At 45.5% G+C, this 17,993-nt stretch overlaps 1 protein-coding gene across 3 annotated transcripts in view; it reads right to left on the reverse strand.

Annotated features, from left to right (window-relative positions):
• Positions 1–16,185, reverse strand: part of unc5c (unc-5 netrin receptor C) — a 127,082-nt gene extending 110,897 nt beyond the window's left edge. For 2 of the 3 annotated variants that reach the window (XM_037117954.1, XM_037117953.1), the window contains exon 1: positions 15,198–16,185. In XM_037117954.1, the coding sequence (XP_036973849.1) occupies positions 15,198–15,330 (133 nt within the window). In that variant the 5' untranslated portion in view covers positions 15,331–16,185. The remainder of the gene's footprint in view (positions 1–15,197) is intronic. The other variant, XM_037117956.1, reaches the window with a different exon arrangement.
• Between the last annotated feature and the right edge of the window lie 1,808 nt (positions 16,186–17,993).

Consider the following 17,993-nt stretch of genomic DNA (forward strand, 5'->3'; position numbering starts at 1 on the left):
AGTCTAGAATTAATTAGAAGATAGAAAGAAACGTGGTCGACACTTATTTTGAGAATCAATTAACTGACATTTTAAGCAAAAAAGGTCCCGGTTCCTCTCACAGTTTTGCGCAAAAATGGATCCAAAGACACACACAGAAAAAACAAGTGTTAATGCTGATAACCAGGGTTAGGGTTAGTTCAGTGGTTAGTTCAGAATCTGAGGGCAAAGGAAAATACTAAAGTCATACAAAAACTAAGGACAAACCAGAAAACCACAAGGAACAGAACAGGGAACACTGGGAATGCACAGGACCAATGGACAAACACAGCTGAACCAACAAAGAGCGAGGGAGCAACACAAGCTTCAACACAGACTATACTATCAACGGGATGCAGTGCAGGTGGAGGGACACGGGGAACAGGGCGGTGCTAACGAGGCTGATGTGAGACAGGTGTGTGAGGGGAAACAGACTGGGGAGGAACACAGGGAACAGGGGCAGAACCCCACAGGTGAGCAGGAAGTAGAGACTGACAACCAACAGGATAGAATTTTCAAAATAAAACAAGAAATAACTCAACCAAAAACAGCTTCATTTTCTTAAATGTGAGAATTTGCTGCTATTCCTTATCATTTATGATACTAAATGAGGAGTCCTTGGGTTTTTGGACTGTTGGTTGGATAATAATTTTTGGGGTTGGGATTTGTATAGACTAAACAGCTAATTGTTTAATTGTTGTGGCCGTTTGCGTATGCGAATTGTTCACTTTTTTCATTTTTAAATCTTTACTTGTCATAAATTCAGAACATTTTCAGAGATTCCGCTGTATTCCTGATAGCTTTCCTACACTGTGGTAATAGTGCTTATGATATAAAATAAATAAATAATTAATGATCACATTTTGAAGTGTTTCCCGAGAATAAGAAAACTATGGTGAGTCTGATGTTGTCAAAATACTGCGGATCAAACACAGATCTGCAGCTGGCCTATATTTCTATCATTTTACAAAGCCTTGCTTATATAAAGCAAAAAGAAAGAAAAGTACGCACCCTACTTCATGTGCTGCGAGAGAGTAAAGGCCATCGACCTCCTCACATACAATATCATTCATCTATACATCCCCGCAATGTATAGAAAGCTAGAGCCACTCGTCTCAAGGGAACGGGACCCAGGAAGACCCAATCTTAATGCTAGTTAGAGAATCATTATAACTCTCTTCCAGAGACGATAAATAAATTAAATCTCACAGCAGCTCCTTTTCTCCAGTAGCTAAATGGGCATCGAGGAGGAGGGGGCTGCAGCTTCCACAGTAAACACCTCCCCTCCCATGTAAACACATCAAATCACAACAAGATGGCCAACGCGGCTCGGCTCGTAATTGTATCACTGAAGAGAGATGAGTGAGTTTCGGGAGGAAGGGGGCATTATTTCTGTTTGAGGCTGATTGAGTTGAAATGTCTGCTTCGCTCCCGAGAGACCACCCCGACACAAAGGACAGGGGCTGTCTGCGCGCAACACGGGGGGGCCGTGCGGTGACACATAATTTTGTACGCTTTCATAAAAAACTTTCTTGTATCTCGGGCTCTGACAGTATGTTTTTTTTTTTCTTTTTTTTCTTTTTGCTCCAGCTGACACCCAGCTTCTTCTGAGAGAGTGAGAGAGGAGAGCCAAAAGGAAAGGAGGAACAGAAATGAAGAGCGGAGTTGGATGTGACAGGCCGAGCAGGGAGAACCTTTAACCACTGATAGATGTTAGACAGCTACATCCCCTCATCGTGACACATCCATCAAAGCGCTGATCACTTTTGTCCTCTTACTCGTCCGGCCCTTGTTCCGTGCCTGTGTGTGTCTGTGTGTGTGTGTGTGTGTGTGTGTGTGTGTCAGAGCTGCTTTGGACAATCCATTGCAGTTGGCATGACCACCGACTTCAGACGGCGGGCAGCGCGCTAACGGAGCGACCGCCGACGCGCCTCGGCCTTGACACGCCCCGTCGAAATTCCTCCGATGGCCTACTGCATTCTGTCAAGTCCTTATTAAAACAAACTGTGGCAAAATGGAAGCCAAAGTGCAAATATCCCCGCTCGGGGTTTTCTACATGCCTTCGCCCCTCCGATTTAATCAACGGGGAGAAAACAACTGCCAACAAGAAAAATGGCAGTCAAAACCAAAACCAGGTTGCGCCGGTATCTGGTGTTCCGCAGAGAAGCAACACAATGAGGTTCAGATTACGCGCTGCCAAAATTTCCCAAGAAATTGCGGGAGGGGAATATGCATAATGCGAGTCGGTAATTCTCAAAGCCGCCCGATCCTTACAAGGCGATCGGTTTGTTTCAACATTGTTGCATTTTGTTTACCAGATTTTTTTTTTTTTTCTCCCCTCTTTTCCATAAAGAGAAAAAGCCACACAAAGCAGCCGGGAATAGCTGCGGGTTAATGTGCCTCGAGTCCTGGATGCTCTCGAGGCTGTTCATCCTGTGGGTTAAAGCCACGCAGCTTAGGGAGCGTCTACGCTATCTCCCTCTCGCTTCCATTTCCCCCGTCTCCTACTCTTCCTTTGGCCGGCATCGTTGCTTTGGTTGGCGGGGTCTTGTGCCGGAGCAGGCTGCTAAATAAAACATTCGGCGTGGAAGAAACAGCGATAGCGAGGGAAAAAAAAACAAGGTGGTTTGCAGAAAAGCTAGGGAGACTTTGCAGATTCGGAAAAACAGAAATACTATGATTTAGTGATGTTGCTGCCGTCTAAATGTAAGGGGCGGAGGAATGCGTGCAGCAGAATTTAAACAAATAGCTACTGAAACTCATCTAGAGGTATGATTTGCCAGCACACTGCTCCTTCCTTTACACAGCAGAGGTTGCCCTCCCCCTCCTTTCCACATCTCTCCAGTGTAACCCCCGCCCCTCCGCCTTTACCTGACAGATCAGCTTACCTCACGTCAGCCTAAAAAACCATGGGAACCCCTATGCACGGTGTGTCACCACTGAATTATCGGTTTCCGCTGCACATGCTCCAGCATATCTGCAGCAAGCTATTATGGCGTATCAGTTTACAGCGAGTGCGCTGACTCCAGTGCAGCTGGTGTACTGTATGGGGTCATAGTTTACAGGGGTCTGGAATTAGAGAAACAAGCCTGTCATCTCGCTAAGCTCGCCCATTTTTTCCCCAAACGGGGATCTCGTTTCTCCCTCGGCCTGACTGGAAGGAGAGCGGTTTCCACAAAACCTTCCACTGAGAAGTGCTCCTCACTCGCTCGGGCTGCAGCTATCGACTACTGTCATGATTGATCACATTATCAATTATCAACGTAAAAAGAAAAAAAACTCATCACAATGTCTTTAAACTGCCTCTTTTGCAGAGAAAACAGTAGAAAAGACTCTTCAATAACCATCATAAATGACAAAGAAAAGCAGGGAATCTTTACATTTAAGGAGCTAGATATTTTTTAATAAATTCAAACTTTCTTGCATGAAAAATCACTAAAATTATTCATCATTTATCACAATGATAGACAATTTATGTTCTCTCAATCGAAAAAACGATTTCTCAGCTATGGCGATATTTGACGTCAGATGCAATTCTTTTTCACAATATTAACCAGCTGAATGAGGCTCCATGTCGCCTTTGTGGTAGGACAGTTATACTGTCAATCACAATATTTGGGCGGGGCGATATTGTGATGTAAAATTTAAGGATAGCACCCGAGCCTACTAATCAAAACAGCTCTACTCAACCCGACTGCATAATCCAACATAACTCCTGATACTAGTAATACAAATTCTATCCCCATAACAATGGAAGTAATAACACTAAAATTAACATGTGTCATTTGGTTTGAAAAGGTATTTGTGAATGCAGAGACTGTCCCCTCGACCTGAGGGACGGCTCTGATCTGCGAGGTCTGATAGGTAAATGTCTGTGCCAATATTTTGGCTTCCACGCGCGAACGGATTTGGCTCATGTGGATGTTGAACGGCAAACAGGAGCCGTGTTTACAGTGAGAAAAAGTTGCGCGAGAATGCTCGTCTGTATACAAAACAGGGCCAACTCAGACATTTGACCTGGTTTAGGGGGAGAAAAAAAAAAAAACTCCTGCGTTTTTTTTTTTCGATCTCTCTCTTTCTGTCTCTGCATTTCAGAGCAATCATCACAACAACATTCATTATTCACCTTGCGCCTACTGTTTGGTTTGCTCCTTGAAAGGGGGCAAACGCACAGCTGGAAGCTCTCCTCCACCGCTGCCAATCCCCTTACACATGTCGAGGACGTGCTTTTTGTTGTGCGATACATAATTCCGAGTGTATTAAAGCAAAGACACTGACGTGCGGGCATTGTGAGTTGGAGGGCAGTTACACTCCACGTCGTTCGATCCTTTTTTTTTAATGCTGCGACGCCGTGTAGGACGCGCAGGGACTGACACGTTGAGCTCATTAATAATTCTGACATTTACAGCAGTGAACTTTTCGGCGCTGCGCAGGCTGCCTTCTGTCATAATCATCTCCATAGTATTCATTAACTGAAGAATGCATACAAATCAAAGACAACACAGCCACTTATTCCCCGCCTGGAACCCCCTACAATTTGGCAGATTTTAAGCATTAGCAGAGCTTTTTTCGGGGGGGTGCCTGACAGATTCCCCGAAGAAGAAGAAGAAGAATACAGTACAGTTTGCCTTTTTCTGGCAGACACACAAATTGTAGCGGCTACCGCAGTGTGCTTTACATGCTGGGAGTCATAAAGTAACCCTTCACCATGGGGCTTCTGTCTGGGCCCCATTTAAATGAGACCCATTGAGCTTGCCCCAGTTAAACACTGTCTGCCATTACTTAAGTCACCGGGGACTGATGGTGGAGATATGGCACACACACACACACACACAAACACACGCTGTACAAACACAGGAAAGTGCTGACACCCAACAGCAATCTCGAGTTGCAAGCCATTACTGGACTCGCGGTAACAAAGCCCAAAACGAAGAAAAGAGGTCACGCAGCGGGGTGTTTTGGGTGATGACGGTGGGCTTGGAAACTCTTTTTCACTTTCAGGCCTCGCTGTGGAAACGGACTGTTTTGCGAGATGCCGCTGATGAATTCCGCGGTGTTTGCCGGGACTTGTACGGAGCAATTACGCGAAAAAACAGACAAAAACACCCATTCATCAGGGGCCTTCAACGTACGAGCGTGGTTTTTTCGGCCGCGTCGGTTTTTTTTTTTTAAACATCCCTGACTCTTAGCACACATTTCGACTCTTCTGCGCTCTCGTCGACACGAGTGTGTGGAGGGCGGAGGAGGAGGTGTGCAGGGGGGATTAATCACACAGTGCATACCAATTGTGAAGCTTTAATTTAGCACCTCATTTAACTCAGTAAAAACAACAACTTTACAGGCTGGCATTCTGACACACATTTAATTCTGCCCTCTGGTAATGGTCTGCTCTGTTTAAAAGTCTGTTTGGCAGCTCTGTAGATAACAGATGGAAGAAAAATGAGGGGAATTATGAGAAAGATTGATTTCCCGGGGATGAATGGTCTGGTATTCGCACAGATTTATCTGAAACAGACTTTCTCGGACTCTGTTATTATTGAATAAACACACACGTGCACCCGCAGGCGCGCGTGCACACACACGCACACACAAAGTCCTGCTACCATATGCAGACAAACAAGAACATGTGCACACAAAGGAACACACAGAACACAACACCAAGAAAAACAGAAGCCCACTGAATAATGTGCGTCAAAAGGAAAACATTGTACAAGAGGTGAAAGAGCGCAGACTGTTAAGGACACAAAATATGAATCTCCTTTCAAACTTCACCTCTCATTCGGCAGACCGACTGAACGAATCTATAGGCGGGAATAACCACTTCTCACAAAAGTAAGCACAAAAGTCGCAAAAAAATCCAACTTTTCTCCCCTCCTTTCCCCTAAAGTCTCGTAAAAATGTGTTCCTTCACAAGAACAAGAACAAGCATTGTCCTTTTCAGGCGTCCCGAGCCCATCTCTGAGGAACCGTAATGTAAACCAGAGGCTGTAACTTCTCTTGTGGCATCTCAAAGCAGACACAGGAATGGAGTTTAAAAAAAAAAAAAAAAAAAAAAAAAAGGCAATGAAGGAGTGGAGGGGGTCGGGGAGTGGTGGCGTGGGGGTGGTGGATAAAGTCCCTCATTTGAGGCCCATAAAAAACAAGGAGGCACAAACATTTATCTGTGGCAGGGCTTTCATCAGATGCTTTAAGAGCGCAGAAATAACAGAGAGCAAGATGCTGATAAAGTGGAGACAGGAAATGGGGAGCGTGGGTCTCCTGCTCTCATGTTTCAGTGGTCCCATACGTGCCCCCCCAACTCCCCCACCACCACCTCCCTCACTCCCTCTTTCCTCCCCCCCCCCCGCCTCTCTGTTCTGCTGACATACATAGACCACAACCCTCCCCGACCAGACATTAGCACGGCGTCTGGAAACCACCACCCTTCTCCATGATGCGGAGATGTGACAGTTCCGACAACAACATAAAAACGAAGAGCAAACGTCTCAGTCCACAGGTACATAAAAAAAAAAAAAACGGGCATGGGGACGTATCCACTTGACAAAATATACTCTGCGGCTCGGCAAATGATTTATTACAGATAAATGCTGTTCCTATTCTTCAATAGGGCTTTTATATATTTGCTTTAGTCCCATTCCACTCGTGAGGCTCCCGCTCCGAGCGCAAGACAGGGCAAAGCCAGGATTAAGGGTTTAGCTTTGTCAATCAGAGTCAGAACAGAGAGGGAAAGACAGCAGCTGTATTTTCATTCTGGAGAGCAGGGGCCGGATTTCCACGGAGACATGAAACTTCAGGTGATTGCCAAAAGCCTCCATGTTGCGTGTGTGTGCGTGTGACACAGGTGATATGAGTCACCATTGATATCATCTCGCTCATTACCGCCTCAGTGGTGCGTCGGCTGTTCTCATCAGAGCTGAACATATAGCCCGGCTTTAACATCAAAGGTGCCCCGACAGCGACCGAGCAGCGGGTTCAGAGAGCACCTTGAGATGATGATGCCACCTTTTCGAAAAGGATCCCATCAGCGCCGATGTCCTCATTTCAAGGAATTGTTTGCTTCACGTGCGATTATTGTGTCACTGCCTCGGCACAAAATGTTGACGCTGTTTTCATGCCTGCGCAGTGTGACGGTATGAGACTCAAGTGCAGAACACATGGAGGTAGGAGGGGAGGTGAGATTAGCTTCGTCTCACTCACTCACTGGACGTCTCCAGGATCAGCAACAGCTCTGATTGAATCGCTTCCTTCTATTGTTTTCACAATTACACACAAAATTCTGACAAATATTATTCTGGAAGTACTAAATCCGCCGACCAGCCCCTTTAAAGCTCGCTAATTAGGCGTAGTTTGTTACTTTTGGAGGGAGCCTAACTGTTCTGTCCCTGGTTTCCAGTCTTCGTGCTAAGCTAACCGCCACTGGCTGCAGCTTTGACTTTAGCACACCGATTTGAGAGTGTTATCAACATTCTCATCTAACTCTCAGGAAGAAGGCAAATAGGCTCAACATGTTGTAGCGCCATTTATTCATCCAGATTGTTGACTGGGTGTGACTTGCCAAGTTTCGGAGATGTGGGCCACAGAGATGTCTGCCTTCTTCCAAATCAAGAAGGCACTCTGTGGGGATGTGGCTTTTCAAAAAAATGTAAAATAGACAATTGAAACGAGTCAAGTGACCCAATGTTGCCCTGAATGTGCAGGGCGGTAAGGCTGTAGTTCGGTACAAAGAGAAGAGCTCCCAGATGAAACTGCTCTCAACAAGGTCTGTGGATTATCTTCAGTAACTTGATCATAATTTCTAAACGAGATATTGCTGTTAAGTTTAAATGGATATGTCATCATCAGCTTGAATCAGGTCTGATGGATAAATAATCATTTATTTGGGTGTGAACTGTCCCTTTAAAGCCACCCCATTTTTTGGGGAGGAATTTAAAGGTATATTCTCCTGACTTTGAGCTGTGCTGCTTCTTGGCCCCATAGACATGCATCAACTGAGCTAAGCCTGGATTATCTCGCACCTGCATGCGGGGCATGTTTGGCCTAAATTTCCGGCCTACCGTCGGAGCTTCTCTCAACTCGCCGTGCCACGTTAGGACTGCGCTCACAGTCGGCTGTTCCATGCGCCACGCTGGGCAGGGGAACCAAGACTGCAGGGAACACCATTAAAGGACATTGGGGAAATAACAGCATTCCCACTGACTCGGCTTTTTACTGCTCATCAGCACTTTGCTTTTTATAGTATCCGTGTGCATACATAAGAGTAGCAGCGTTCCTCTCCCAAATCCCCCCTAACGCCATCTATTTGGCGCCCTAATCCTCTTTCCTAGGTAGAATAGCATGTATGGCAACAGTGCAGGACGTTTGGTTTTTTTGCTGTGTCCACAGATGATTACATCAGCTGAATTAAGTGCTGAGGATCATCACCCAACTAACAGCCAGGTGACGAATGTATAGAAAAAACACTTAAGAATCTGCTTCACTTGCTTCTTGTCAAAGGTTCTCCACATGTCTGAACTCCGACGGGGGGGGACGAAACAGCAGTCTTCTGTGAGATAGTTTGGTTTCTCTCTTGGTGTTCTGATGACGGTTGGTGGTGCTGTCCGACACACCACTGTAAAAAATTCCCGTACGTGTTCAGCAGAGATAAGATTTGTTGACCGTGAAGGCCAGAGTATATGATGTACATCACTTTCGCTATCAAATTATCATATGACCCCTGGTGTCCTGTATGAATGCATCTCCCTCTCCAAAGTCTCTATTCTGTTTTGTTTTACTTTTTTTATTTCATACCTGTCCGTACACAACATACGGGTTCCGTCACTACACAAAAATAATGCGATAACTTTCCAAAATTAAAGTTCCTTCCACCGACTGCCTTTTAGTTAGTCCCATTTTACCTGCGTTTATAATGACACGTCCTTGACTGATTTCCTGTTGGGAGAACACAAAAATGCAGAAGGACATTAGCGGTTGAGCACCGGAGGGGGGGAGGCCATGATGCCAAATTAAAGGGCAGGAGTGGAGTGTGTACTTATACTCACTCATGATGTGCTCTGTCAGCCCTGCTGCATGAGAAGGGCCACTTAACTCTCGTAATCACTTCGCTCTCCCCCCCCTTTGGCTCTGTCCTCCTCTCTGCCCTCCCACCCCCGACTCCCTCAAATCCCCCCCACCACACACCCCGTTTTTTTTCTGACTGTCGGCTCTGATCTCTAATCAGAAATGAACTGTAGATCAAGAGCAGGGACAGTGGTCCACTCCCCCTTCCCCCCTTGGATGAGATCCTGTAATCACAGGGCTCTTGGCTAGTAAAGAGGCCAACAAGCCTTTGAATGAGACACGACTGTACCTCTAATGCATCAGCCATCTCAACTTTGAAGGGCCATTTTCTGGCAGAGGGGGCTATCACAGGTGGGGAATCAGGTCACCACCGCTGCCATCATCATCATCTTTACAATCATTATGCCTCATCTCATCCAGCGGCGTAATTGTAAGCGGGGCCTTTTACACAATTATTTTCATTTGCCGTCCAAAGCCCTAAAAAGCAAAAACTTGCCACAATGTGTCACGGTAATTTATGCCCCGGGGTGCACTTTGACTCACCCGACTCCGACAAAAAAAAAAAATACTCTAAGCCGAACGCACACACTATCTAGGTGGTGCAGTGTACATTGTGTCGAGACACAGGTCAGCCATTCTGGCACAGGCCTGCCTGTCAAGTGCTGCTACTTGTGCCGAGCTCTGCTAATGGACTGCTAATAGAAGTGAATGTTGCACTGTGAAGCTCCCCTGTAGTTGAGAGTGTCACACAGGGTGATTAATGACACACTCTCCTCTCCTCCCCTGTCCGTCCCTGTCCTCGCTCCATATCTCGCTTTCTCTCTCTCTCCACTTCCACCCTCCAGCTCCCTCTCCTCTCCTCTCCACTCCACACAACTCATTTTTCTGTCCCGTTTGGCTCTTTCGTGTCCTTGCGATCACCCTCTTCTCACTCTTAACCACTGCACAGTCTTTTCCTGACTCTTTTCCTGAGATGATGGAGATGACAGGAATCTGGAGTCATTCACCACCCCCTCGCCCCCACCCACCCCCACCCCCCTAGGAAAGTCAACTTTATTTTTGCGAAAATCTAGTTACAAATTGCTTCACAATACGAGTGCAACAAATACAAATATCAGGGAAACCTCACAATGGAAAATCTGGCTAGGGAAAAAAAGGGGGGGGCTTTTGGGTTTGCTTTACTGGTAGAGGCGTCCTTCCATTATGCTGGTCAGAGAGCATAAATATGCAGAATCAACACTCAAATTGCTTGGCTGCGAGGCTGCTAAACATCAGCAGTGTTGTTGATACTGTGGTTACGCTCTCTGCATTTTTTCCCAGGACTTTGGTCTGTTTCTAACAACCTGAGGAAGAGTTCACATCGTTTTACTTTGAACAAATTAAACACTGTGGCTTTTAAAGGCTGATTAGGCTCACTGTGTTTAAATTTGACTTGTTTGGGGCTAAATGTTTTAAATAAGCCTCAGGTATAATTTTAGAAATTTAGAATTTCTCCACCAGATTTATGTCCTCACAGTTTGGGTTCAGTTCAGACCATTAGGAAGGGAGATAAATTAGTGAAAGGATTTAGTGGAGTTGAGTTTGAAGGCTTTTTTGGTGACTTGTCAAACATTTCTGGTGCAAGGGGATGCACCAGAATGGAATTAAGGTAGGGTAAAATGGCCTTTTATATCTTATGGCATATATAACTTTAGTTTGAAATCAGATTTTTTATTAAGCAGCACAGTCTAGTAAATTCAGCAGAAGTACATCATTTTACTGTGCTGCTGCCTTGAAAGGCTTGTTTATGCCGCCCTTTACGTACAAAAATAGCTACTTTCTCCTCAAACGATGCAACTGTAAAGGCCCACATGCTTCCACGCATACTTTATGTTGGCAGAGATCTTAAGCAACACATTCACAAGAAGACAGCTCAGAGTCAAGAGCCACTGACTGTTACAAACGTGGCAAGGAGGTTGTGATCATTTCATTAAGTGTTTTTTTGGCATCACCGATTCTTCATTGTGCCCTACGATCCTATTGCTAAACTACTGGCTACAGCACCCCCAATGATTTCCGTTGGTACTGCCCCGTTTTCTTTGGATCTAGCAAGTACGGACTAAATGTCTGCGTCCTATGTTGAGCACAAATGAGCCTTGAAACCAGGGAAAGACAACACTGACAAGACGATATCAAAAATCTAAGACAAAATACAGACCCCTATCATGATAACCATAGCGAATCAATATATATCGCCCAGTCCCAGTGGAATTATGACTCCTGGATATCACTTTTTTTTTCTAATCCTGGCTACAATGGCGGTCACAGCGCTCGCCTGCATCCACACAGCAAAAGAAGCCGCCCGCCAGATGACTGCAGAACTGTCCCAAGCGCCCCGAAATAACTCCGTGTTTATTTTCCTGCCTTCATAACAATGGTATATAACATCAAGTGGAGCGGAGGAGCAAAAACTCAGCAGCCACTTTTCACAGTAATTATCGCTCGCTGCCACGCTCCGTCTGCGGCTCAGCTAGCAACCAGCATGCACCTCTGACCCCTCTCGGCACCGTCAGACCACACTGTACACACTGTTTACTCTGCCCTCTCCCTCCACCTGCGCCTAGGGGAGTGTGTTACTGAATCTTAATTTCCCTCAATTACATGAAATTGCCTCACTGTAACTGTGTCACTGTGCCTGCTCAGGGGCGCTGGCACACGGCTCTGATAGGAGGTAATGTGTAAGTACCGCTCTCCGCGCACAATGCCCTCATTGTGCATACAGGCCCCGTTTATAGAATGACCGCGATGGTTGTAATGTTAGTGCCCCCCAAGGAGCCAGTTGTCAGGCCACAGGGAAGCTTGTCACAACAATAAGCGTAGAAATAACATTCCCTTTTACCTACGTTCCTAAAGCGGGGAGCTCAGATCCGTGTCTCAGCAGAATAATATCAGCCTCTAGCTGTGAGTCACAATAATTTAGAAACTATATATATATGTAACAAAAGATCTTTTAACTTTTTGCTCAAGAAAAACAATCCTCAGAAGACACATCGTCAGAAAAAGCGGAGAAACGGCAGAGACGGGAACATGAGCTGAGAGTGAGAGAAGAAGAGGGAGACACAGGAGCAGCTCTGTGGAAAAACTGAACTAATCCCAGGAAGGCCGGCACCCTGGGCTGGACTCCATGTCCCACCCGTCCACTGCCTGACGCACAGGCACAGCACGTCAGTGTCAGGCTTGAGCTACATTACACTTTTGTCAAGAAAATCAACAAAGAAAACACTTCATCAAATAATCATCAAATATTTGGAACCCAAAGCTTTTGAATGTTTTTTTTTTTTTTTAATACCAAAGAGACACTCTGAGGTGTCAACTCCTCCTTAAACCCATCTCCCCGTCTTCACAACTGCTTTCAATCAGACTTTACTAATGACTTAATTTTGTTTATGTAATCTCCTTCCAAGTTCCAAGCAGAGTTCTGGGGACTTTATGACACTCTGAGGACATCTACTTCATTCACTTATGGAGATATATCAAATAGACGTTGAAATATATCTGTCTGGGTTTGGATTATCGTCTTAATAATGATGCAAACGCTAGCTTTCTGACTTGTAAAATTCTTTCTGAAACTCCATAGCGCTGCATCAATATTTGGAATCGATAAAGAAAGAGTAGAGCTTCTCTTGCTGGTCAGCCCGTTCAGATCCGCACATCCAAGCAAATTTTACCAACACTCCCACTATTTTGTTTCTTCTTTTTTTACTTTTTTCATATTATCAAGAGGAAGTTCTCCATATATCCCCATAACAACTTGACATCCTCCATCAACTTTTTTTTTTTTTTTTAAAAAACAACAACACGCGGCAGACAGAGACACTTGCGCATGCCGCACAGCTCCGCCGCTGTGCTGGAAAAGAACCAGAAGTACATCTGTTCTCGCACCGAGGGTTTCCAATCACAGCTACTGTCACACAGGCTCTCGGCTACCTCTCTGGCAGCTCCCGGCTTATATCTGTCTCAACCTGTCTCCTTTGTCGGGAGTTCAGCGGGTTAATGAGCACTCTCATTTCCCAGCACCCGCTTTGGGCCCGCAAGACGGGACGAGAGCGGGGTCCTCTCAAAGGGCAAAGGCAGAAAGTAAAAAATAAATTAATAATAATAATAATAAACTGCAGCTGCCGCATGAAATGTATGTACGCGACGGGCAGAAGATACGTTCTAATGACTCCACAACAAAAATAAGCAGGAGAGAGGGGGCCGGCGTTTGCGCGAGGGGGTAAGTGAGCCACTTTGATCACCAGTAGCTTTGCGCCGAGGAAGTGACTCTCCAGCGATTTGGAAATGTGTGGAGCTCATCAGTGCCCCAAAAATAGCAGGGCCCATTAATTAGTCTCAAACAATGTTCTCCTGGTGTATCGACTTCTTAATGGACAGAGAAGGACCTTGTTCGCGTTTCCCATCTCGGCAATGACACGCGGCTCTCTGGGGGTTTTGGAATGGGTATTATGTCATCTCACCCTGCCCTTCAGCAACCGGACCTGTGCTGTTTTTCATTCTTCCTCTCCCTCTTCTGCTCATTAACTATGTAGGAGAGAGATGAAGGTCTGGAACAGCCAGATAAGGTTGCTCGCAGACCCTCATCCCTGTCTGGGATATGTGCTCGGACCTCCAAATTAAGCCTGTGCTGCTCTTGCGTGACGAGGAAAGCCTTCAAATTTCGGGGGTGAATATATATATATATATATGTTTGGTTAAATTTGTGGCAAAGCTAGAAAAAAAAAATAAATCTGCTCATTCCCCCTCATCTCATCAGTCATAGTTCATTCCAGGAAGAGCACAGGCAGACCACCTACCTTAATTCCTGAGGCACACACACACACACACACACACACACACACTTCATGGCTTCTGACATGCATGCACAAACACATACTGAACATTCACCCCTCACACAGACGGGCTCCTCCGAGCTCCCTTTGTTTGACAGACAATCCCACTCGGGAGAGAGCAGATTAAGCAAATGGCTTCAGGTGTTGTGGCATTATCTCAGTGCTCCCCTTAAACTGACAGATACTACGGTTTACAGAAAACATCATTCAGCGGCTGCTCTGGGAAGAAGGAAGGGGGAGGAAGGAAAAAAAAAAGGCTGAAGACGCACTGAAGGTTGAAAATACTGGAAGCAGGATGATTGAAGTTAAATACGGCGAGAAATTAAAAAAGTGATTATGTGCGAGGTGTTCCTGCTGGAAATGAGACTCGCCCTCCCAAAACTTCGCCGACATGCAGATTAATAAAGGCGGCCCTGGTAGAGAACAAAGGTCAGGGCTGTTTAAGAGGCTTAATAGCTGCACTGGATTCATCAGTCACCATCAGAAGGTGAGCTCCTATCAAAGAGCGGATGTCTTACTTTTGAATTAACACATGAACAGACATTATTTTACATGTATTTTTTCAGGGGGGTTCAAATTCTCTCCAAGGTTCTCACACTGTGAGGATGTCAAGATCAGACTTGGCACGGGCGAGAATTTAGCAAAGGATAAATTATGGGTTGCATTTTATATCTCACCTCCTGTGATTCAGAACTTGTTAAATCAGTTTGTGGAGATTATTAAGGTCTTATTTGAGCTATTTTGAGGATCCATCTGTGGAGATGTGAAACAGAAGCTCAAATATGGGCTTGATTTCATTTCTTGGTGGTCTCTCAGAAGCTCTGCTGGAACACAGCAGCAGTTTTTTTTTTTCTGGTTTTCCTTTTCTTGGAGAGAGCAGATGTGATGGTGGATCTGTTGCTGTGTCTGCACAAGAGAAACAGGCAATATGTTCTCTGCTGAATGAAACTGAAGTGATTGTGTAGTGATATTTTTTTTTCTCCCCCAGAGCAGCCATGGTGGTTTGTTTATCTTCATATTCAATTGGGAGCTTCTGACTGCGGGCCTGCATCCTCCACCTCAGGCCAGAGGCTGAATTTGTGTTTTAATCTCTTAAATACGCGTAAATTGCATTTTCCCCACTAAGTGTGTGAGGGAACGAAATTCGGGCGCTTCCCCCGACGTCCAGCACAACCCTGCTGCCGAACTTTCCCGAACTTTTAAAGCAAAGCTCACGGGTCACAGAATGCGGGTTTTGTTTTGGTTTAACTTTACCTTGCGCCACTCCGATATCCACCAGCAGCAGAAAAAGCAAAAGCCAGGACAACATCATCATCATCATCATCTCGGGAGGCGATCTTCTCGGAGGTCTTCCTCCGTCTCGGTCGGTCTGTGCGCCGTACCCCATGACGAGGAGTCAAAACTCCGCTCTGAGGCGAGTCCCCGAGTCTCTGGGAGATTTGCGCTCAAACACGCACCGGTGTTGTTGCGCGCCGCGGGCAAGAAATTTCAACCCCTTCGAGAAAAAAAAAAAAGAAAGAAAAAACAAACTCCGAGCGCAAAAAGGGGCAGAGAAATAAATCCACCGTCGCTGCGCTTTTTTTTCCCCCTTCGCAGTCATACAAAACAAGTGTGACAGTTTATGGAACAAGAGGCGGCTGCATCGCCCTCCGTCAGCGGGGATGTTGCATTAAAAGCTGCCTCCGCTCGCTTCTCCTCCGAAAGCTTCACTTGCTCTCTCTACAGATGTGGATCGATGTCTCCTTGATGGCAAATTCATGCTCCGGTTAGTCCCCCCGAAACCCCCCACACACACACACACAAAAAAAACCCCTCAAAGTCCTGTCCTCTCCTCTCCGGTGAGTCCCTCTGCTCTCGCTCGGTCGCACCTCTCACGCGTGCAAAAGGCGGAGTGTGTGTGTGTGTGTGTGTGCGAGTGTGCGTTATGTGTGTGTGTGAGAAGCAGTGTGTGCACCGCGCCTCGCGCTCCACTGCCGGGACTGAACCGGGGGAAGGAGCCGTCTCTGCGGGCTACCTGCTCCTTCAGCCAATCCAAGTGCGCCTGCAAAGTGGCGGCGCTGCATCAAAACCTGGCCCGGACAGCGGCGAGGAACGGATGGCGTCTATCGCACACATGATTAATGGAGGCGCCCGGGTTCACTGAACACGACGGCCACGGAAGTCTGTGTATCTGCGAAGACCCGCGAGGCTTAGGAATACAAGTCTTTTCACAGTGTGTTTCGTTTCTCTATTGTGCATTAATGGAGGGGGAAAAAAAAACATTTCTGAAACTATTTGAGCACAGACTAAAACATGCAAGGTAATGCATTCATTAAGATAAAATCATGTTTTAAATACTAGCGTTTAATGCAGGGTTGTTGTATTGTTAGTGTTAGAGGACATGCAAGTAGAGTGCTGATATCACAATGTAAAAAATGTGATTATTATTTATGACATTACTACATTCTGAATCATTAGAATTTATTATGTCATCTCGTGGATAAAGCCGATAGAACTCTATTTAAAGTGTTAAATGAAGTTGTGTTTCCACTGCAGGGACCAGAGGTGCATCTCAGACATGGCTGTAAATTAAGTTCCTGGAAGGTTTGGGGGGGGGGGGGGGGGACCTTGCTGTGCTGAACATTTCTGATTGGTCGATTACTTGAGGCGTTTTGATTTAAGCACAGTTTTTTAAAAAAATCTCCAAACTGCAAGCCAGTTTGTTTTTGTCCATTGTGCTTTGAAACATCTAGATTAGCAGCGTAACACATTTTTAGTTCACTTTTCAAGCCACTAAAAAGTTCCCTCAGTCTGTTCCTCGAAGGCTCCAGTAGCCCACCTAAATGTGGAAAAAAAATAATGTAAAAACAACTGTTGGTTTGTTTTTTATACATCATCCGACTAATTTGCCTTATTTTCAAGGATCTTTAGTCAGAGGTGGAAACACTGAGAGCAACATGCTGAGCGGGGTTTGAAATACGGGGGTGACTGGGGAGGGTTGACCCCCCTAATTAAGGCTTTCACCTCCCCGAAAGAAGCAGAAGCAGAGGTTGGGTGGGTCAAAACATTTATAGATCCTTCTTAGTTGTAATCTTAGATATTATAATCTTTATTTCACATGTCCGGGCCTGGAGGAATCTTCTGACATAATTTCAGACTCCCCTAACCACGACAATGCCATTTTTCTTAACCTTGATGCTAGCTGACCGTCTCATCTAGCTGCCTCACACCGCTCCACTCAATCATGTGAATGTTAGTAGCTGTTAAGCTTTAGTTTAGCACACTTAAAACATCAGGTTCAGGATCTCTGGAGTGTTGATGGATGGATGAATGAAGCAAACATTTGTGAGCGTAACAGATGGCCCCTCCCCCGACTGTCACTGTAAAAGTCGGACTCTGAAACTAAGGTAAACTTTTAGTTAAATATTTCCCTAGACTAACAGATTCGGGTGGAAGTGATGCTTAATTCGACATCTCTTCCTTCATACTATAAAAACTGATTATTCTGAGTGCAAGTTTCTGACCTCACAGACATCTCAAACATGACCAGAAGCCCCAGCCGGACAGTCCTTTATAATAAAGGGTCACAAAACAAAGTCAGGATAATTTCATAAATGTAGAGGAGTGAACAAGTGCAACACTTCCCGCTGAAATACAGTAGAGCTGAAGTGTAAAGCAGCAGCAAATGAAAATACTCAGAATTAATCTTAAGCGCAGTGCCGGAGTAAATGCACCTACGCTCCACCCCTGTGTGTTTCAAACAGGTGCTTCCGTTTCCTGGTCTCTGTGTGTTTTGAGAACATAAATCCTCATTAATTTAGCACAGGCAGTGCAACAGGAAGACATAATTTATCTGACTGGGCCCCGCTCTCCCCTGTTTCTGCCACTCTAATTGTTATTTAGCAGCAGTAATAGCGTGTCACAAAACCTGATCAATAATGATCTCAGCCCAACAGACATCCTGTTAAACACACACGCGCATGATTTTTTTTTTCTCTTTTTTTTTTTTTTCTTTTTGCTTTGCAGGGGGAAACTTGTCCCAGTGATTCCGATAAAAGGCTGATGAGTAAT

The sequence above is a fragment of the Acanthopagrus latus genome, chromosome 12 (genome assembly GCF_904848185.1).
Source record: "Acanthopagrus latus isolate v.2019 chromosome 12, fAcaLat1.1, whole genome shotgun sequence".
Lineage (NCBI taxonomy): Eukaryota > Metazoa > Chordata > Actinopteri > Spariformes > Sparidae > Acanthopagrus > Acanthopagrus latus.